This window comes from Coregonus clupeaformis, chromosome 35 (assembly GCF_020615455.1).
Source record: "Coregonus clupeaformis isolate EN_2021a chromosome 35, ASM2061545v1, whole genome shotgun sequence".
In the NCBI taxonomy this organism is placed as follows: Eukaryota; Metazoa; Chordata; class Actinopteri; order Salmoniformes; family Salmonidae; genus Coregonus; species Coregonus clupeaformis.
In genome coordinates this window covers 35362577-35385664 of record NC_059226.1, presented here as the reverse complement: position 1 = coordinate 35385664, position 23088 = coordinate 35362577, and the positions used below count along the sequence as shown (strand labels likewise).

At 43.5% G+C, this 23088-nt stretch overlaps 1 protein-coding gene across 1 annotated transcript in view; it reads right to left on the bottom strand.

Annotated features, from left to right (window-relative positions):
* LOC121551631 (voltage-dependent calcium channel gamma-4 subunit-like) overlaps positions 1-23088 on the bottom strand; it is a 41463-nt gene that overhangs the window by 5411 nt on the left and 12964 nt on the right. The window contains exons 2-3 of the mRNA XM_045210689.1: positions 5863-5946; positions 4798-4938 (exon numbers count right to left, since the gene is read on the bottom strand). Coding sequence (XP_045066624.1) covers positions 4798-4938; positions 5863-5946 — 225 coding nt within the window. The remainder of the gene's footprint in view (positions 1-4797; positions 4939-5862; positions 5947-23088) is intronic.

The window sequence follows — 23088 nt, the reverse complement described above, 5'->3', positions numbered from 1 at the left end:
ATGGTGATGTGGATATACTCGGAATACATATCCCAAATGAAATAAATGATCTCACTCCAATAAATTTAAATAGAAAGTTAGCAAAAATAGATAAGATCTTGCTACCATAGAAAGGTAAATACCTGTCAATTTGATTAACTCTTTAGTACTATCCCAGTTTACCTACTTGCTTATGGTCTTGCCTACGCCTAGCGAACAGTTTTTTTAATTATATGAGAAAAAAAGATTCCATTTTATTTGGAACGGCAAGCCAGACAAAATTAAACAGGCCTATTTATATAATGAATATGAATTCAGAGGACATAAATTATTAAATATTAAAGCATTAGACCTATCACTAAAAGCTTCAGTCATACAAAAGTTATACTTAAATCCGAACTGGTTCTCTAGCAAATTAGTAAGATTGTCTCACCCAATGTTCAAGAATGGCCTTTTTCCCTTTATTCAGATTACAACCTCTCACTTTAAGTTATTTGAAAAGGAAATAATCTCCCAAATATCACTATTTCTAAAACAAGCCATAGAAAGTTGGTTGCAATTTCAATTTAATCCTCCAGAAACGACAGAACAAATAATGCAACAAATATTGTGGTTAAACTCAACTATACTAATTGATAAAAAACCTTCTTTTTTTTGACAAAATGTTTAAAAAAGGTATAATCTTCATAAATGATATTACCGGTAGGACTGGTGGAGTTATGTCGCACATGCAGCTAACAAAAACATATGGAAATGTCTGCTCTACCCAAAATTACAACCAAATAATTGTAGCATTACCGCAAAAATGGAAAAGGAAAGTGGAAGGGGGAAAAAGTTTTGTAGAAAAAATTAGAATAGAAAGGTTCAGAACTTTTGTAAAACATCACAGTTGAAAAATATATGGCAAATAGAAATCCAATATGGATGGTGTTAAGAGATAGATGGGAGGTGTTGAATGGAGCTGAAGGATGGGACTAATAACAACAACTAATAACAACAAGATAACTAATGTAAAGCATACTGTGTCCATAATAAGTATATAGGTTATAGGTTGAGAGATTTTGTGAAAGAGCACAGTGGCATATAGAAGCAAACCAGATGGAGATCATGAACATGATCGGAGGAAGTTCAGGAGTAAAAACAAACAAAATATAATTATTGTAGAATAAGACTGTGTCCATAAAATGTATATAGTATGTATGGGCTGGAAGTAGAGGCCTAAGCGTTGTTGTTCACTAGTTTACTCCAATTGGGGAAGGGGTGGTGGTGTTGGAAAGTAATGAAGGGAAATATAATTTAAAAAATGATATGTATGTGTGTATGGATGGATGTATATATGTATGTATGTATGTATGTATGTATGTATATATACACAGTGGGGAGAACAAGTATTTGATTCAAAAATCCAGAAAATCACATTGTATGATTTTTAAGTAATTAATTTGCATTTTATTGCATGACATAAGTATTTGATCACCTACCAACCAGTAAGAATTCCGGCTCTCACAGACCTGTTAGTTTTTCTTTAAGAAGCCCTCCTGTTCTCCACTCATTACCTGTATTAACTGCACCTGTTTGAACTCGTTACCTGTATAAAAGACACCTGTCCACACACTAAATCAAACAGACTCCAACCTCTCCACAATGGCCAAGACCAGAGAGCTGTGTAAGGACATCAGGGATAAAATTGTAGACCTGCACAAGGCTGGGATGGGCTACAGGACAATAGGCAAGCAGCTTGGTGAGAAGGCAACAACTGTTGGCGCAATTATTAGAAAATAGAAGAAGTTCAAGATGATGGTCAATCACCCTCGGTCTGGGGGTCCATGCAAGATCTCAACTCGTGGGGCATCATTGATCATGAGGAAGGTGAAGGATCAGCCCAGAACTACACGGCAGGACCTGGTCAATGACCTGAAGAGAGCTGGGACCACAGTCTCAAAGAAAACCATTAGTAACACACTACGCCGTCATGGATTAAAATCCTGCAGCGCACGCAAGGTCCCCCTGCTCAAGCCAGCGCATGACCAGGCCCGTCTGAAGTTTGCCAATGACCATCTGGATGATCCAGAATAGGAATGGGAGAAGGTCATGTGGTCTGATGAGACAAAAATAGAGCTTTTTTGTCTAAACTCCACTCGCCGTGTTTGGAGGAAGAAGAAGGATGAGCACAACCCCAAGAACACCATCCCAACCGTGAAGCATGCAGGTGGAAACATCATTCTTTGGGGATGCTTTTCTGCAAAAGGGACAGGACGACTGCACCGTATTGAGGGGAGGATGGATGGGGCCATGTATCGCGAGATCTTGGCCAACAACCTCCTTCCCTCAGTAAGAGCATTGAAGATGGGTCGTGGCTGGCTCTTCCAGCATGACAACGACCTGAAACACACAGCCAGGGCAACTAAGGAGTGGCTCCGTAAGAAGCATCTCAAGGTCCTGGAGGGGCCTAGCCAGTCTCCAGACCTGAACCCAATAGAAAATCTTTGGAGGGAGATGATAGTCCGTATTGCCCAGCGACAGCCCCGAAACCTGAAGGATCTGGAGAAGGTCTGTATGGAGGAGTGGGCCAAAATCCCTGCTGCAGTGTGTGCAAACCTGGTCAAGACCTACAGGAAACGTATGATCTCTGTAATTGCAAACAAAGGTTTCTGTACCAAATATTAAGTTCTGCTTTTCTGATGTATCAAATACTTATGTCATGCAATAAAATGCAAATTAATTACTTAAAAATCATACAATGTGATTTTCTGGATTTTTGTTTTAGATTCCGTCTCTCACAGTTGAAGTGTACCTATGATAAAAATTACAGACCTCTACATGCTTTGTAAGTAGGAAAACCTGCAAAATCGGCAGCGTATCAAATACTTGTTCTCCCCACTGTATATATATATATGTATATATATATATATATATATATATATATACATACAGTGAGGGAAAAAGTATTTGATCCCGTGCTGATTTTGTACGTTTGCCCAATGACAAAGACATGATCAGTCTATAATTTTAATGGTAGGTTTATTGAACAGTGAGAGACAGAATAAAAACAAAAAAATCCAGAAAAATGCATGTCAAAAATGTTATCAATTTATTTGCATTTTAATGAGGGAAATAAGTATTTGACCCCTCTGCAAAACATGACTTAGTACTTGGTGGCAAAACCCTTGTTGGCAATCACAGATGTCAGACGTTTCTTGTAGTTGGCCACCAGGTTTGCACACATCTCAGGAGGGATTTTGTCCCACTCCTCTTTGCAGATCTCGTTACGGTTTCGAGCCTGACGTTTGGCAACTCGAACCTTCAGCTCCCTCCACAGATTTCTATGGGATTAAGTTCTGGAGACTGGCTAGGCAACTCCAGGACCTTAATGTGCCTCTTCTTGAGCCACTCCTTTGTTGCCTTGGCCGTGTGTTTTGGATCATTGTCATGCTGGAATACCCATCCACAACCCATTTTCAACGCCCTGGCTGAGGGAAGGAGGTTCTCACCCAAGATTTGACGGTACATGGCCCCGTCCATCGTCCTTTTGATGCGGTGAAGTTGTCCTGTCCCCTTAGCAGAAAAACACCCCAAAAGCATAATGTTTCCACCTCCATGTTTGATGGTGGGGATGGTGTTCTTGGGGTCATAGGCAGCATTCCTCCTCCTCCAAACACGGCGAGTTGAGTTGATGCCAAAGAGCTCCATTTTGGTCTCATCTGACCACAACACTTTCACCCAGTTCTCCTCTGAATCATTCAGATGTTCATTGGCAAACTTCAGACAGCCCTGTATATGTGCTTTCTTGAGCAGGGGGACCTTGCGGGCGCTGCAGGATTTCAGTCCTTCACGGCATAGTGTGTTACCAATTGTTTTCTTGGTGACTATGGTCCCAGCTGCCTTGAGATCATTGACAAGATCCTCCCGTGTAGTTCTGGGCTGATTCCTCACCGTTCTCATGATCATTGCAACTCCACGAGGTGAGATCTTGCATGGAGCCCCAGGCCGAGGGAGATTGACAGTTCTTTTGTGTTTCTTCCATTTGCGAATAATCGCACCAACTGTTGTCACCTTCTCACCAAGCTGCTTGGTGATGGTCTTGTAGCCCATTCCAGCCTTGTGTAGGTCTACAATCTTGTCCCTGACATCCTTGGAGAGCTCTTTGGTCTTGGCCATGGTGGAGAGTTTGGAATCTGATTGATTGATTGCTTCTGTGGACAAGTGTCTTTTATACAGGTAACAAACTGAGATTAGGAGCACTCCCTTTAAGAGTGTGCTCCTAATCTCAGCTCGTTACCTGTATAAAAGACACCTGGGAGCCAGAAATCTTTCTGATTGAGAGGGGGTCAAATACTTATTTCCCTCATTAAAATGCAAATCAATTTATAACATTTTTGACATGCGTTTTTCTGGATTTTTGTTGTTGTTATTCTGTCTCTCACTGTTCAAATAAACCTACCATTAAAATTATAGACTGAACATGTCTTTGTCAGTGGGCAAACGTACAAAATCAGCAGGGGATCAAATACTTTTTTCCCTCACTGTATATATTTGCGAGAAAAAAAACATATGGGGGATTGGAAGTGATGCAGACAATTACATTGATGGAAGTTACAATCTATCTGAAATATTAAAGCTGATCTACCCCCCAAAAAAAAAAAAAAAAAAAGAAGAAAAAAAAGGGTAAGGGTAAGGGTATGGGTTAGGGTTAGGGGTTAGGGGTCTTGGAAAATAGGATTGTGAATGAATTGTGTATCCCCACAAGGTTAGCTATACAAGACTGTGTGTGTGTGTGGGCATGCGTGTGTGTCAGGACCTGAAGGGGGCATGGCTTACCTGCGGCTACGAACAGGATGCCGGCGCTAAGCAGGATGCTGTTCCTGTTGCTATAGATACGTCCCACGGCCAAACACAGCCCCCCCAGCATCAACAGACAGGTGCTGAGGATAGGAAACACACTAGACGCCCGCACAATACCTGGAGTAGATAGAGGTATGGTTAGTCACACACACACACCCACGCACACACATATACACACCCACACTCTGGCATGATTAACAGTCAGAGGAAAAACTCCCAGCAGCTGATTTCTTCTGTACACACTGAGCACTACTGTGCGTTTTAGATCTTGAATAAAATCACTCTATATAGTGTAATGTCTTGGGGGAATATAAGAAAAAAATACCCATAACTTTATATGACGAGCAGTAAAAACAGTTAGAATTATTACACATACAGTCACGAGGTCTGAGCCTTTATTAGGAGAGAAGGGAAGTGAAGAGAAGAGAAGAGAAGAGGAGAACAGAGGAGAAGAAAACAGAAGAGAGGAGAGGAGAAGAGAGGAGAGGAGAATAGGAAAAGAGAGGAGAAGAAAAGAGAAGAGAAGAGAAGAAAAGAGAAGATGAGAGGAGAGAAGTGGAGAGAAGAGATGAGAACAGAGGAGACGAAAACAGAAGAGAGGAGAGGAGAAGAGAGGAGAGGAGAAGAGGAGAGGAAAAGAGAGGAGAGAAGAGAAAAAAAGAGGAGAAGATAAAAAAAGAGGAGAGGAGAAGAAAAGAAGAGAAGAGAAGAAAAGAGAAGATGAAGGAGAGAAGTGGAGAGAAGAGATGAGAACAGAGGAGATGAAAACAGAAGAGAGGAGAGGAGAAGAGAGGAGAGGAGAGGAAAAGAGAGGAGAGAAGAGAAAAAAAGAGGAGAGGAGAAGAAAAGAAAAGAAGAGAAGAGAAGAAAAGAGGAGAGGAGAGGAGAGGAGAGGAGAGGAGAGGAGAGGAGAGGAGAAGAGAGGAGAGGAGAGGAGAGGAGAGGAGAGGAGAGGAGAGGAGAGGAGAGGAGAGGAGAGGAGAGGAGAGGAGAGGCAAAAGAGAGGAGAAGAGAAGAGGAGAAGAGACAATAACCACTCACGCAGGAGGTATTCTGAGCTGTCTGTGTCATAGTCGTTATCATCTGGGAAATGGTTGATACGGTAACAGCTCCCTACGTTAATCCCTGCAGGACATTGAAAGAAACATTGCATTGAATTTACACACAATGAGTGAAACAGCTGAGGAACTGACCCCTGATAATTTCTTACGCAGTAAATCAAATCAAATGTACAGTTGAAGTCGGAAGTTAACATACACCTTAGCCAAATACATTTAAACTCAGTTTTTCACAATTCCTGACATTTAATCCTAGGAAACCTCCCTGTCTTAGGTCAGTTAGGATCACCACTTTATTTTAAGAATGTGAAATGTCAGAATAATAGTAGAGAGAATGATTTTTTTCAGCTTTTATTTCTTTCATCACATTCCCAGTGGGTCAGAAGTTTACATACACTCAATTAGTATTTGGTAGCATTGCCTTTAAATTGTTTAACTTGAGTAGCCTTCCACAAGCTTCCCACAATAAATTGGGTGAATTTTGGCCCATTCCTCCTGACAGAGCTGGTGTAACTGAGTCAGGTTTGTAGGCCTCCTTGTTCGCACATGCTTTTTCAGTTCTGCCCACACATTTTCTATAGGATTGAGTTCAGGGCTTTGTGATGGCCACTACAATACCTTGACTTTGTTGTCCTTAAGCCATTTTGCCACAACTTTGGAAGTATGCTTGGGGTCATTGTCCATTTGGAAGACCCATTAGCGACCAAGCTTTAACTTCCTGACTGATGTCTTGAGATGTTGCTTCAATATATCCACATCATTTTCCTTCCTCATGATGCCATCTATTTTGTGAAGTGCACCAGTCCCTCCTGCAGCAAATCACCCCCACAGCATGATGCTGCCACCCCCATGCTTCACGGTAGGGATGGTGTTCTTCGGCTTGCAAGCGTACCCCTTTTTCCTCCAAACATAACAATGGTCATTATGGCCAAACAGTTCTATTTTTGTTTCATCAGACCAGAGGACATTTCTCCAAAAAGTACAACCTTTGTCCCCATGTGCAGTTGCAAACCGTAGTCTGGCTTTTCTATGGCGGTTTTGGAGCAGTGGCTTCTTCCTTGCTGACCGGCCTTTCAGGTTATGTCGATATAGGACTTGTTTTACTGTGGATATATACTTTTGTACCTGTTTCCTCCAGCATCTTCACAAGGTCCTTTGCTGTTGTTCTGGGATTGATTTGCACTTCTCGCACCAAAGTACGTTCATCTCTAGGAGACAGAACGCGTCTCCTTCCTGAGCGGTATGACGGCTGCATGGTTCCATGGTGTTTATACTTGCATAATATTGTTTGTACAGGTGAACGTGGTACCTTCAGGCGTTTGGAAATTGCTCCCAAGGATTAACCAGACTTGTGGAGGTCTACAATTTATTTTCTGAGGTCTTGGCTGATTTCTTTTGATTTTCCCATGATGTCAAGCAAAGAGGCACTGAGTTTGAAGGTAGGCCTTGAAATACATCCACAGGTACACCTCCAATTGACTCAAATTATGTCAATTAGCCTATTAGAAGCTTCTAAAGCCATGACATCATTTTCTGGAATTTTCCAAGCTGTTTAAAGGCACAGTCAACTTAGTGTATGTAAACTTCTGACCCACTTGAATTGTGATACAGTGAATTATAAGTGAAATAATCTGTCTGTAAACAATTGTTGGAAAAATTACGTGTGTCATGCACAAAGTAGATGTCCTAACCGACTTGCCAAAACTATAGCTTGTTAACAAGAAATTTGTGGAGTGGTTGAAAAATGAGTTTTAATGACTCCAACCTAAGTGTATGTAAACTTCAGACTTCAACTGTATTTATAAAGCCCTTTTTACATCAGCAGATGTCACAAAGTGCTTATACAGAAACCCAGCCTAAAACCCCAAACAGCAAGCAATGCAGAAGCACAGTGGCTAGGAAAAACTCCATAGAAAGGCAGAAACCGAGAGAGAGAGAGAGAGAGAGAGAGAGAGAGAGAGAGAGAGAGAGAGAGAGAGAGAGAGAGAGAGAGAGAGAGAGAGAGAGAGAGAGAGAGAGAGAGAGAGAGAGAGAGAGAGAGAGAGAGAGAGAGAGGAAAACAGCAGGTCTGGGACAAGGTAGCACATTCGGTGAACAAGAGTCATCAGGCCAGGTAGACCTGAGGCATGGTTCTATGGCTCATGTCCTCAGAGAGAGGGGGTGAGAGAGAGAGTGAGAGAGTGCGAGGGAGAGCGACAGAGAGCGAGAGAGCGAGAGATGGAAGAATTAAAAGGAGCATATTTAAGTTCACACAGGACACCAGATAAGACAGGAGAACTTCACCAGATAGGACAGACTGACCCTAGCCCACCGGCACATAGACTATTGCAACGTAAATACTGGAGGCTGAGACAGGGGGGGACAGGGGACACTGTGGCCCTGTCCGGATCATACCCCCGGACAGGTCCAACCGGGTAGGATATAACCCCACCCACCTTGCCAAAGCAGAGCCCCAACACCACTAGAGGGATATCAACAGACCTGTTGGACACTGTGTTAACAAACCTCCAAACGAGCTTCAATGCCATACAACACTCCTTCCGTAGCCTCCAACTGCTCTTAAACACTAGTAAAACTAAATGCATGCTCTTCAATCGAACGCTGCTGGCACCCGCCCACCCGACTAGAATCACTACTCTCGGTGGGTCTTACCTAGAGTATGTGGACAACTACAAATACCTAGGTGTCTGGTTAGACTGTAAACTATCCTTCCAGACTCACATTAAGCATCTCCAATCCTAAGTTAAATCTAGAATCGGCTTCCTATTTCGCAACAAAGCCTCCTTCACTCATGCTGCCAAACATGCCCTCGTTAAACTGACTATCCTACCGATCCTTGACTTCGGCGATGTCATTTACAAAATAGCCTCCAACACTCTACTCAGCAAATTGGATGTAGTCTATCACAGTGCCATCCGTTTTGTCACCAAAGCCCCATATACTACCCACCACTGTGACCTGTACGCTCTTGTTGGCTGGTCCTCACTACATATTCGTTACCAAACCCACTGGCTCCAGGTCATCTATAAATCACTGCTAGGCAAATCCCCGCCTTATCTTAGCTCATTGGTCACCATAGCAACACCCACCCGTAGTATGTGCTCCAGCAGGTATATCTCACTGGTCATCCCCAAAGCCAACACCTCCTTTGGCCGCCATTCCTTCCAGTTCTCTGCTGCCAATGACTGGAACGAACTGCAAAAATCTCTGAAGCTGGAGACTCTTATCTCCCTCACTAACTTTAAGCATCAGTTGTCAGAGCACCTTAACGATCACTGCACCTGTACACAGCCCATCTGAAATTAGCCCACCCAACTACCTCATCCCCATATTGTTATTTATTTTGCTCATTTGCACCCCAGTATCTCTATTTGCACATCATCTCTTGCACATCTATCATTCCAGTGTTAATACAAAATTGTAATTATTTTGCACTATGGCCTATTTATTGCCTTACCTCCATAACTTGCTACATTTGCACACACTGTATATATATTTTCTGTTGTATTTTTGACTTTATGTTTTGTTTACCCCATATGTAACTCTGTGTTGTTGTTTTTTATCGCACTGCTTTGCTTTATCTTGGCCAGGTCGCAGTTGTAAATGAGAACTTGTTCTCAACTGGCTTACCTGGTTAAATAAAGGTGAAATAAAAAATAAATAAAATAAAAATCAACAGACCTGACTATAGCCCATGAAAATCTCCTCCACCGCATGAGCCCAAAGGGGCGCAAGACCGGACAGGAAGATCACGTCAGTGAGTCAACCCAATAAAGTTGCATATAGCGAAAAAAGCCTGGCACGACGTGACGCACCCCTCCTAGGGACGGCATGGAAGAGCACTAGTAAGCCAGTGACTAAGCCCCCGTAATAGTGTCAGAGGCAGAGAATCCCAGTGTGGAGAGAGGGGAGCAGGCCAGGCAGACACAGCAAGGGCGGTTCGTCACTCCAGGGCCTTTGGCGTTCACCTTCGTACCACTGGGCCAGACTACACTCAATCATAGGACCTACTGAAGAGATGAGTCTTCAGTAAAGACTTAAAGGTTGAGACAGAGTCTACGTATCTCACATGGATAGGCAGACCATTCCATAAAAATTGAGCTCTGTACAAGAAAGCCCTGCCTCCAGCTGTTTGCTTAGAAATTCTAGGGAAAATTAGGAGGCCTGCATCTTGTGACTATAGCGTACACGTAGGTATATACGGCAAGACCAAATCGGAGAGATAGGTAGGAGCAAATCCATGTAATGCTTTGTAGGTTAGCAGTAAAACCTTGAAATCAGCCCTAACCTTAACAGGAAGCCAGTATAGAGAGGCTAGCACTGGAGGAATATGATCTAATTTTGGGGTTCTAGTCAAGATTCTAGCAGCCATATTTAGCACTAATTGAAGTTTATTTAGTGGTTTATCCGGGTAGCCGGAGAGTAGAGCATTGCAGTTGTCTAATCTAGAAGTGACAAAAGCATGGATTAGCTTTTCTGCATCAGTTTTGGACAAAAAGTTTCAGATTTTTGCAATGTTACGAAGATGGAAAAAAGCTGCCCTTGAAATATTCTTGATATGTTCGTCAAAAGAGAGATCAGGGTCCAAAGTAACACAGAGGTCCTTCACAATTTTATCTGAGACGACTGTACAACCATCAAGATTGTCAGATCCAACAGCAGATCTCTTTGTTTCTTGGGACGTAGAACTAGCATCTCTGTTTTGTCCGAGTTCAAAAGTAAAAAATGTGCCGCCATCCACTTCCTTATGTCTGAAACACAGGCTTCCAGGGTAGGCAATTTTGGGGCTTCACCATGTTTCATCGAAATGTACAGCAGTGTGTCGTCCGCATAGCAGTCAAAGTTGACATTGTGTTGCCAAATGACATCACCAAGAGGTAGAATATATAGTGAAAACAATAGTGGTCCTACAATGGAACCTTGACGAACACTGAAACTTACAATTGATTTGTCAGAGGATAAACCATCCACAGAGACTAACTGATATCTTTCCGACAGATAAGATCAAAACCAGGCAAGAACTTGTCCATGTAGACAAATTAGGGTTTCCAATCTCACCAAAATAATGTGGTGATAGGACTGCCCGTTCCATGATCTCGCCATCACGGTTGACAACTCCGCTGTGTCCTCCTCCCAGAGTGCGAAGAGCCTAGGCGTGACCCTGGACAACACCCTGTCGTTCTCCGCCAACATCAAGGCGGTGACCCGCTCCTGCAGGTTCATGCTCTACAACATTCGGAGAGTACGACCCTGCCTTACACAGGAAGCGGCACAGGTCCTAATCCAGGCACTTGTCATCTCCCGTCTGGACTACTGCAACTCGCTGTTGGCTGGCCTCCCTGCCTGTGTCATTAAACCCCTACAACTCATCCAGAATGCCGCAGCCCGTCTGGTGTTCAACCTTCCCAAGTTCTCTCACGTCACCCCCCTCCTCCGCACACTCCACTGGCTTCCAGTTGAAGCTCGCATCCGCTACAAGACCATGGTGCTTGCCTATGGAGCAGTGAGGGGAACGGCACCTCTGTACCTTCGGGCTCTGATCAGTCCCTACACCCAAACGAGGGCATTGCGTTCATCCACCTCTGGCCTGCTGGCTCCCTTCCTCTGCGGAAGCATAGTTCCCGCTCAGCCCAGTCAAAACTGTTCGCTGCTCTGGCACCCCAATGGTGGAACAAGCTCCCTCACGACGCCAGGACAGCGGAGTCACTCACCACCTTCCGGAGGCATTTGAAACCCCACCTCTTTAAGGAATACCTGGGATAGGATAAAGTAATCCTTCTACCCCCCAAAATTGTAAAGTGGTTATCCCACTGGCTATAGGGTGAACGCACCAATTGGTGAGTCGCTCTGGATAAGAGCGTCTGCTAAATGACTTAAATGTGCCCTTGAGCAAGGCACTTAACCCTAATTGCTCCTGTAAGTCGCTCTGGATAAGAGCGTCTGCTAAATGACTAAAATGTAATGTAAAAATGTGTCAAAAGCGGCACTAAGGTCTAGAAGCACGAGGACAGATGCAGAGCCTTGGTCTGACGCCATTAAAAGGTAATTTACTATGATGGGGTCTAAAACCAGACTGGAGTGTTCCGTATACATTGTGTGTCTTCAGGAAGGCATGAGTTGCTGCACAACAGCTTTTTTTTATGTTTGAGAGGAATGGGAGATTCATTCTAGTTAGATCGTTTTTTATTATTTTCCGGGTCAAGGTTTGGCTTTTTCAGGAGAGGCTTTATTACTGCCACTTTTAGTGAGTTTGATACACATTATATGTTCAACATAGGAGGGCCAAGCACAGGGAGTAGCTCTTTCAGTAGTTTAGTTGGAATAGGGTCCAGTACAGTGACGTGTATTCATGGATGCCAAGGGAAGCCAGGCTTCCAAAAAAAAGGTACCCAAAAAATAGATGACCATATATTTTTTTAATATTTCGTCTATCTGTGTTTCATAATTTTCTTTCAATTCGCAAGAGGCTGAATGTATCTCACAGGAGAAAGCATCCAAGCGAGCGAAACAGCGTCTCTCTCTGTCTCTCTACGTGTAGGCCATTTATCTGATGCTGTCTAGTCCAAACGGGTATGACATTGTTGCCGCCCATAGCATTGAAGGCAAGGGAAGCCAGCGAGCATCTGGCCTCCCTTGACAAAAAAAAGTATACAAAATTAGCCAATCAGCATTTCGCTAAACTGAGTGAGCTCAACTGTGTATGGTCCTGGCGCATTAAATAAAAGTGTTAATGGAAGCCAGCTTTGATTTGGCGTCAATCCTATCAAATCCCATTGAGAGCATACTTAATTGACAGAAAAACTTGAATTGTTGCATCTCGTTGTGTTGTTGTCCTCCAGTGGCTAGCTAGCTAAAATGGGCCCTTTCCTAAATTAGCGATGGATGGAGACAGGGATAACGACGATTCTGATCCAACCATTAATTTATATGTTGTTGTGCCACTGGCCTGAGAGGATGGAAGTTCAATATGTACAGTTGAAGTCGGAAGTTTACATACACTTAGGTTGGAGTCATTAAAACTTGTTTTTCAACCACTCCACAAATTTCTTGTTAACAAACTATAGTTTTGGCAAGTCGGTTAGGACATCTACTTTGTGCATGACACAAATCATTTTTCCAACAATTGTTTACAGACAGATTATTTCACTTATAATTCACTGTATCACAATTCCAGTGGGTCAGAAGTTTACATACACTAAGTTGAATGTGCCTTTAAACAGCTTGGAAAATTCCAGAAAATGATGTCATGGCTTTAGAAGCTTCTGTACCTGTGGATGTATTTCAAGGCCTATCTTCAAACTCAGTGCCTCTTTGCTTGACATCATGGGAAAATCAAAAGAAATCAGCCAAGACCTCAGAAAAAAATTGTAGACCTCCACAAGTCTGGTTCATCCTTGGGAGCAATTTCCAAATGCCTGAAGTTACCACGTTGATCTGTACAAACAATAGTATGCAAGTATAAACACCATGGGACCATGCAGCCGTCATACCGCTCAGGAAGGAGACGCGTTCTGTCTCCTAGAGATGAACGTACTTTGGTGCGAGAAGTGCAAATCAATCCCAGAACAACAGCAAAGGACCTTGTGAAGATGCTGGAGGAAACAGGTACAAAAGTATATATCCACAGTAAAACGAGTCCTATATCGACATAACCTGAAAGGCCGGTCAGCAAGGAAGAAGCCACTGCTCCAAAACCGCCATAGAAAAGCCAGACTACGGTTTGCAACTGCACATGAGGACAAAGATCATACTTTTTGGAGAAATGTCCTCTGGTCTGATGAAACAAAAATAGAACTGTTTGGCCATAATGACCATCGTTATGTTTGGAGGAAAAAGGGGGTCGCTTGCAAGCCGAAGAACACCATCCCAACCGTGAAGCATGGGGGTGGCAGCATCATGCTGTGGGGGTGGATATATTGAAGCAACATCTCAAGACATCAGTCAGGAAGTTAAAGCTTGGTCGCAAATGGGTCTTCTAAATGGACAATGACCCCAAGCACACTTCCAAAGTTGTGGCAAAATGGCTTAAGGACAACAAAGTCAAGGTATTGGAGTGGCCATCACAAAGCCCTGTCTTCAATCCTATAGAAAATGTGTGGGCAGAACTGAAAAAGCGTGTGCGAGCAAGGTGGCCTACAAACCTGACTCAGTTACACCAGCATTTCACATTCTTAAAATAAAGTGGTGATCCTAACTGACCTAAGACATGGAATTTTTACTAGGATTAAATGTCAGGAATTGTGACAAACTGAGTTTAAATGTATTTGGCTAAGGTGTATGTAAACTTCCGACTTCAACTGTAGCTAGGTGTAGAAGGCTAATGTTAACTAGCTAACATTGCCCATGAATGGAAGTTAGGCTAGCTAGCAAGCATTTTAGCCAGGTAGCCTAGGACAACAAAAACTAAAAGCGTGTACTGTATGGCAGAGTCATAGACCGTTTAGTCAACATGAAGGAGAGGATGGCATTGGCATTTCGCTACAAGTAGGGTGAGTCAACAGGATTTTCTACTTGCACACGCACACACACACACACACACACACACACGCACACACACACACACACACACGCACACACACACACACACACGCACACACACACACACACACACACACACACACACACACACACGCACACACACACACGCACACACACACACACACACACACACACGCACACACACACACACACACACACACACGCACACACACACACACACGCACACAGAAATCAGAACAATGGACAGCCACATCATATTTAGCTTATGTTGAATGGACTAAATAGTTTTTGGTATCTTTTAGTTATCACTGTATTAGACTAAGCAGAGGTGATTTGATGATGTTGAAATGTTGAAGTTGAAATGGTGCTGGAATAGTGGAGGCAGCTCCTGTTTTCTTTGCAACTTGCGGTAACTCTCCATGGTTCTAAATCAATACTTGTTTAGTGGTCCGAAAATATTAACTTGCTTCACCATGCTGTAGGTCATGTAAATGTCTGTTTCTGTACATGTAGTATACTTTGTGGACTTCACTGGACAGAGGTTGCTTCCCCAGTGATTTTACCCGCTACTGGTCCAGTAGGCAGCTGGAAGGTTTAGAGGCCATGACTATTTTCGTGAATGTGTCGAGAGATACAGGATTTCTTCAAACTTGAGTGTCTCCATTGATCCTAGGTCCTGGCAGTTCTGTGCAGATGCAGGACAACTGAGTTTTGGAAAAATAGGCAGATTCAAAGAGTCCGTAATTTGCTTTCTAATGATCATGATCTTTTCGAAGAAATTCATGAATTCATCACTGCTGAAGTGAAGGACATCCTCTCTTGGGGAATGCTGCTTTTTACTTAGCTTTGTGACAGTATCAAAAATACATTAAGGATTTTTTTTATTCTCCTCTATCAGGTTGGAAAAGTAGCTGATCGAGCAGCAGTGAGGGCTCTTCAATATTGCACGGTACTGTTTATATTTACACACAGTGAGTGAAAAAGCTGAGGAACTGACCCTAGTTCATTTCTAACACATTAGACTAATACAGTACTTGAAGAGAAGGACACCAGGGGGACAATATAAGAGATTAGATACTGGCATCTCATTTAAAAAACTTATTGTATTGAAAAGCTCTAGATTCTCATAACTTAGTGAGGAATAGCACTGCAGGATGCAATAGGACTCCATATTTTATTCATCCACTATAACAAGCTGTTTAACACTGAGATATTCATCCACTATAACAAGCTGTTTAACACTGAGATATTCATCCACTATAACAAGCTGTTTAACACTGAGATATTCATCCACTATAACAAACTGTTTAACACTGAGATATTCATCCACTATAACAAGCTGTTTAACACTGAGATATTCATCCACTATAACAAGCTGTTTAACACTGAGATATTCATCCAATATAACAAGCTGTTTAACACTGAGATATTCATCCACTATAACAAGCTGTTTAACACTGAGATATTCATCCACTATAACAAGCTGTTGAAGCTCATGGAGAGCTTGTTCAACTAAACTTCATCTCCTCCTTGATGGCGGAATACATTATTCCATTACTCCCCCTCTTGGTTCGTTACACTGGTGTCAGAAGTGGGATTGGGAGGAAGTGGAAAATAATGAGGAATGGTTTGTCCTCAGACCTAGATGGAGCCATGTGTGTGTTCAACGCGACAAGGCCATGTTTGTCTCACCTCAACCCATTACCTTCTCCCTACATTGGCTTTGGGTAAAGCAGCAAGCAGCCAATGAGAACCTCACCTAAGGTGAGGTGAGGCAATGGTTATTGATTATGGCTTTCAAAAAGGTGCAGTCAATGCCTTGCGTCTCTCTGGGGCATGCAAATTAAGATTCCAGCTCATTGCACAACACGTGAATCGTGGGCCACCACAAACCCAATTTGAGTTAGATCGCTGGAGGAACAGCACACACACTGATATTACACCACAGTGTGATTAAGAATGCATCACCCAGAGGTACTTGGTGCATTTCAGTGCATGTCCAAATTAATCTGAGGTGAATCACTGATTGGGTGAGCTCAGGGGAAACAATCACCTTATTGGAACAACTAAGGAGTGGGCTCTATGATGGCTTTAAGTACCTGTCTGAGGATGTGTGTGTGAGTGTTGGGGAGGGGAGAGACCTATAGCTGTAATATTGTCTGGGTCTGTACACACTCAAGGGAGGGAGGGAAGAGGGAAGAGGGAAGAGGGAAGAGGAGGGAGGGAGGTAATAGAGAGAGAGGGGAGAAGAGGAGGAGGGTTAATGGTTGTTGTGGTATTGCTGTTCAGCCTCCCATTCAAACATAAATAGACTACTTACCATCTCTGCCTTGGGCTGGACTGGACTGTACCTGAGTTTATTGGCAGCGTTGAGCACAGCCAGCACTCAGCAGTGTCACTGTTAACAGTTACTGTGGTGTGTGTGTGTTTGTGTGTTTGTGCGTGCGTGCATGTGTGCACTCGTGTCTTGAACAAATGTTGTAAGATTCCATGGACAAACCCTTTAACCATCTTATTTCCTCCCTCAGATCCCTAATGGCTGAACACCAGTGACAGGGTTGACACAGTTTCCTCCCGACTGTATAAAAGCCTTATTAGGTGAGTAACCACCAAGGAGGAACCTGACAGCTAGTCAGAGACCCAGGAGACCCTCTCTGTACCCAGGGTGACTCACAGAGCAGGGGCCTTGAGACGCACACATAGCTATTAACTGGGTCTGCTGTTTAATAAGGACCATAAAATCATACAGTCTGTCTGTATGTAAAGTGTTTTATATGCCAAATAAACCTAATCTAACTGATAATAGTCTGGAAGAAGAGCATCATTATCCAGTAATGGTGGGTGGGTAAAATCACTGGGGAAGCCCCCCCAGAAAAAGCCATATTTCTACATATATGTTGTGATAATTGAATTGTTTGCTATATAACCTGTTAGTTAATGTGCCTAGCGACGGTGATACACCCCTTCAAATTACTGGATTCGGTTATTTCAGCCACACCCGTTGCTGACAAGTAAGTTCATCTCATTTCTACCCTGCTAGAGCTGCCCCCGTCAACTGTAAGTGGAAACATCTAGGAGCAACAACGGCTCAGCCGCAAAGTGGTAGGCCACACAAACTCACAGAACGGGTCCGCGCATAGAAATCATATATCCTCAGTTGCAACAATTACTACCGAGTTCCAAACTGCCTCTGGAAGCAACGTCAGCACAAGAACTGTTAGTAGGGAGCTTCATGAAATGGGTTTCCATGGCCAAGCAGCCGCACACAAGCCTAAGATCATCATGCGCAATGTCAAGCGTTGGCTGGAGTGGTGTAAAGCTCGCCGCCATTGGACTCTGGAGCAGTCGAAACACGCTCTCTGGAGTGATGAATCCCGCTTCACCATTTGGCAGGCCGATGGACGAATCTGGGTTTGGCGGACGCCAGAACATTGCTACCTACCCGAATCCATAGTGCCAACTGTAAAGTTTGGTGGAGGAGGAATAACGGTCTGGGGCTGTTTTTCATGGTTCGGGCTAGGCCCCTTAGTTCCAGTGAGGGGAAATCTTAACTCTACAGCATACAATGACATTCTAGACAATTCTGTGCTTCCGGCTTTGTGGCAACAGTTTGGGGAAGGCCCTTTCCTGTTTCATTAAGACAATGCCCCTGTGCACAAAGCAAGGTCCATACAGAAATAGTTTATCGAGATCGGTGTGGAAGAACTTGACTGGCCAGCACTGAGCCCTCACACCAACCCCATCGAACACCTTTGGGAAGAATTGGAAAGCAGACTGCGAGCCAGGCCTAATCACCCAACATCAGTGCCCGACCTCACTAATGCTCTTGTGGCTGAATGGAAGCAAGTCCCCGCAGCAATGTTCCAACATCTAGTGGAAAGCCTTCCCAGAAGAGTGGAGGCTGTTATAGCAGCAAGGGGGGACCAACTCCATATTATTGCCCATGAATTTGGAATGAGATGCTCAATGAGCAGGTGTCCACATACTTTTGGTCATGTTGTGTATATAGTTGTAAAGGCCGAGACAATAAGAAGACACAGTGGCAGAATAAATTCAACCACACCTTTGTTTCATCACAAAACCGGAGAGTAACCTCTGTCCGGTGAAGTCCACAAAGCATATTGCACGTAACAAACAGTTACATGACCTACAGCATGGACAAGAAAGTTAATGTTTCCGACATTTTCGGACTTCTAAATATTTGATTTAGAACCACGGAGAGATACCATAAGTCGCAAAGAAAACAGGAGCTGCCTCCACTATTTCAGCACCATTTCAACTTCAACATCATCAAATCACCTACAGTGCCTTGCAAAAGTATTCATCCCCCTTGGCGTTTTTCCTATTTTGTTGCATTACAACCTGTAATTTAAATGGATTTTTATTTGGATTTCATGTAATAGACATACACAAAAGTCCAAAAGAATTCTAAAAAATAAATCACGTAAAAGTGGTGCGTGCATATGTATTCACCCCCTTTGCTATGAAGCCCCTAAATAAGATCTGGTGCAACCAATTTACCTTCAGAAAATAAAGTCCACCTGTGTGCAATCTAAGTGTCACATGATCTGTCACATGATCTCAGTATATATATACCTGTTCTGAAAGGCCCCAGAGTCTGCAACACCACTAAGCAAGGGGCACCACCAAGCAAGCGGCACCATGAAGACCAAGGAGCTCTCCAAAAAGGTCAGGGTCAAAGTTGTGGTGAAGTACAGATCAGGGTTGGGTTATAAAAAATAAAAAAGAAGAACCATTAAATCCATTATTAAAAAATTGAAAGAATATGGCACCACAACAAACCTGTCAAGAGAGGGCCAACCACCAAAACTCACGGACCAGGCAAGGAGGGCATTAATCAGAGAGGCAACAAAGAGACCAAAGATAACCCTGAAGGAGCTGCAAAGCTCCACAGTAAAGATTGGAGTATCTGTCCATAGGACCACTTTAAGCCGTACACTCCACAGAGCTGGGCTTTACGGAAGAGTGGCCCAAAAAAAAGCCATTGCTTAAAGAAAAAAATAAGCAAACACGTTTGGTGTTCGCCAAAAGGCATGTGGGAGACTCCCCAAACATATGGAAGAAGGTATTCTGGTCAGATGAGACTAAAATTGAGCCTTTTGGCCATCAAAGAAAACGCTATGTCTGGCACAAACCCAACACCTCTCATCACCCTGAGAACACCATCCATGGGGGTGGCAGCATCATGCTGTGGGGATGTTTTTCATCGGCAGGGACTAGAAAACTGGTCAGAATTGAAGGAATGATGGATGGCACTAAATACAGGGAAATCCTTGAGGGAAACCTGTTTCAGTCTTCCAGAGATTTGAGACTGGGACGGAGGTTCACCTTCCAGCAGGACAATGACCCTAAGCATACTGCTAAAGCAACCCTTGAGTGGTGTCACGCCCTGACTCAGGGGACGCTTATATGTTGAGTCAGGGTGTGTATATTCCTTGTTGTGCTTTGTCTTTGTTGTCGATCTAGTATGTGTGGATCTATGTTGGCCGGTGTGGTTCCCAATCAGAGGCAGCTGTCGTTCGTTGTCTCTGATTGGGGACCATACTTAGGCAGCCTATTGGCACTGTCTAGTTGTGGGATCTTGTTCCGTGTAAGGTATGTTGTGTGTGCTACCTTGGACTGCCTAACGTTTCGTTTCATTTATTGTTTTGTCGTGGTGTTTATTCAGTTAAAATAAACATGTATGCATATCACGCTGCGCCTTGGTCTGACCCGTCATTCAACGAGCATGACAAGTGGTTTAAGGGGAAACATTTAAATGTCTTGGAATGGCCTAGTCAAAGCCCAGACCTCAATCCAATTGTGAATCTGTGGTATGACTTAAAGATTGCTGTACACCAGCGGAACCCATCCAATTTGAAGGAGCTGGAGCGGTTTTGCCTTGAAGAATGTGCAGAAATCCCAGTGGCTAGATGTGCCAAGCTTATAGAGACATACCCCAAGAGACTTGCAGCTGTAATTGCTGCAAAAGGTGGCTCTACAAAGTATTGACTTTGGGTTGGGGGGTGGGGGGGTGAATAGTTATGCACGCTCAAGTTTTATGTTTTTTTGTTTTATTTCTTGTTTGTTTCACAATAAAAAATATTTTGCATCTTCAAAGTGGTAGGCATGTTGTGTAAATCAAATGATACAACCCCCCCAAAAAAATCATTTTAATTAAATGCCAAGGGGGGTGAATACTTTCGCAAGCCACTGTATGCTTAGTCTAATACAGTGACAACTAAAAGATACCAAAAACTATTTAGTCCAATCAACGTAAGCTAAATATGATGTGGCAGTCCATGTTTCTGATTTCTGTGTGTGTGTGTGTGTTTGTGCAAGTGGAAAAATCATGTTGACTCACCCTACTTGTAGAGAAATGCCAATGTCATCCTCTCTTTCAGGTTGACAAAACTGTATGACTCTGTCATACAGTACACGCTTTTAGTTTTTGTTGTCCTAGGCTACCTGGCTAAAATGCTTGCTTGCTAGCCTAACTTCCGTTCATGGGCAACGTTAGCTAGTTAACATTAGCCTTCTACATCTAGATACATATTCAATTCCAGGGGCACAATGTATGAATTAATGGTTGTATCAGAATCGCCGTTATAATCATTGGCCAGTACGGAGAATTAAGTAAAACCACAAGTCCATATCCCTATCTCCATCCATGGCTAATTTAGGAAAGGGCAAATTTTAGCTGGCTAGCTAGCCACTGGAGGACAACAACACAACGAGATGCAACAATTCAAGTTGTTTCTGTCAATGACATATGCTCTCAATGCGATTTCATAGGAGTGATGCCAAATCCAAACTGGCTTCCCTTGACACTTTTTTTTTGGTGCGCCAGGAGCATTCACAGTTGAACTCACTCAGTTTAGCTCAACGCTGATTGGCTATGATTTTATACTTTTTTTGTCAAGGGAGGCCAAATGACCGCTGGCTTACCTTGCCTTTAATGCTATGGGCGGCAACAATGTCATACTCTATGACCAGACAGCATCAGATTGATGGGCTAAACGTAGAGAAACAGAGAGGCACTGTTTTGCTCGCTCGGATGCTTTCGCTGGTGAGATACATTCAGACTATTGCGAATTTAAGGAAATTTATGAAACACACAGAGACAAAAGATAAGTTATTTGATATGTTTTTTCTTTTTTTCTTGGTCAATTTTTTGTGGAAGCTTGGCTTCTCTTGGCATCCATGAAGACACACCACTGTTGTTACCAAGACTGTTTTTCACATCTGTGTTTTGTTCTTCCTAACAGAAGAGATGTTTGGACATAACAATGACATTGCTAGAATGGGCGTAATGGGTGAGCAGTCATTTATTTATCTGTGTTTGGATGTCTTGTCCAGCATTTCCCTTTCTTGCCTCTTCCCTCCTCACCCATCTCATCTAATCCCCCTCCTCCCTCCCCCCAGTGCCCCAGACCGTCTGCCCCAGACCGTCTCACCCCAGCTCCTATCTCCCCAGTCTGTCTGCCGTCATGGCCCCTTCCACCTGTGTGTGTGTGTGTGTGTGTGTGTGTGTGTGTGTGTGTGTGTGTGTGTGTGTGTGTGTGTGTGTGTGTGTGTGTGTGTGTGTGTGTGTGTGTGTGTGTGTGTGTGTGTGTCTGTCTAGGGGAAGAGGTAAAGAGAATATTGCATCGGTAATCCGATTAGAAACGGAGGCTCCTGGGCTTGTGATTTATGAGCGGTGGTTATCAGTCTAATGTCTAAGGTGTGTGTGTGTGTGTGTGTGTGCAGGAGAGTAACAAAGGAAAAGGAGAGAGGGGACATCTAGAGAGAGCGAGAGAGACAAAGGAGTGAAAGAATTAGATCAGTCATAAGGTACAATGGAGTGTAGTGAAGGAGAGAGAGAGAGAGAGAGAGAGAGAGAGAGAAAGAGAGAGAGAGAGAGAGAGAGAGAGAGAGAGAGAGAGAGAGAGAGAGAGAGAGAGAGAGAGAGAGAAAGAAAGAGGTATCCAGCAGTAATGGAAGAAGAGAAGTAGATAGAAAGAGAATAAAAGAGAAAGAGAGAGTAATGGCTAGAGAGAGAGAGACCAGTCCCTGAGGCCTTCCTGGGAGACCACCGCTGGGCACATCCTCTCCATGGCAACCCCAGCTCTGTTCCAACAGCCTGATTTCCATAATGTCGCCAAGGATGCCTTTGACATCTTCATTGTGCTTTAGTACAGCTGCCGACAGCCTGTCACATGACTCCCTGTCAACATCCCCCTAACCCCTGAAGAAATATACTGCTCAAAAAAATTAAGGGAACACTTAAACATCACATCCTAGATCTGAATGAATGAAATAATCTTATTAAATACTTTTTTCTTTACATAGTTGAATGTGCTGACAACAAAATCAACCCATGGAGGTCTGGATTTGGAGTCACCCTCAAAACTAAAGTGGAAAACCACACTACAGGCTGATCCAACTTTGATGTAATGTCCTTAAAACAAGTCAAAATGAGGCTCAGTAGTGTGTGTGGCCTCCACGTGCCTGTATGACCTCCCTACAACGCCTGGGCATGCTCCTGATGAGGTGGCGGATGGTCTCCTGAGGGATCTCCTCCCAGACCTGGACTAAAGCATCCGCCAACTCCTGGACAGTCTGTGGTCCAACGTGGCGTTGGTGGATGGAGCGAGACGTGATGTCCCAGATGTGCTCAATTGGATTCAGGTCTGGGGAACGGGCGGGCCAGTCCATAGCATCAATGCCT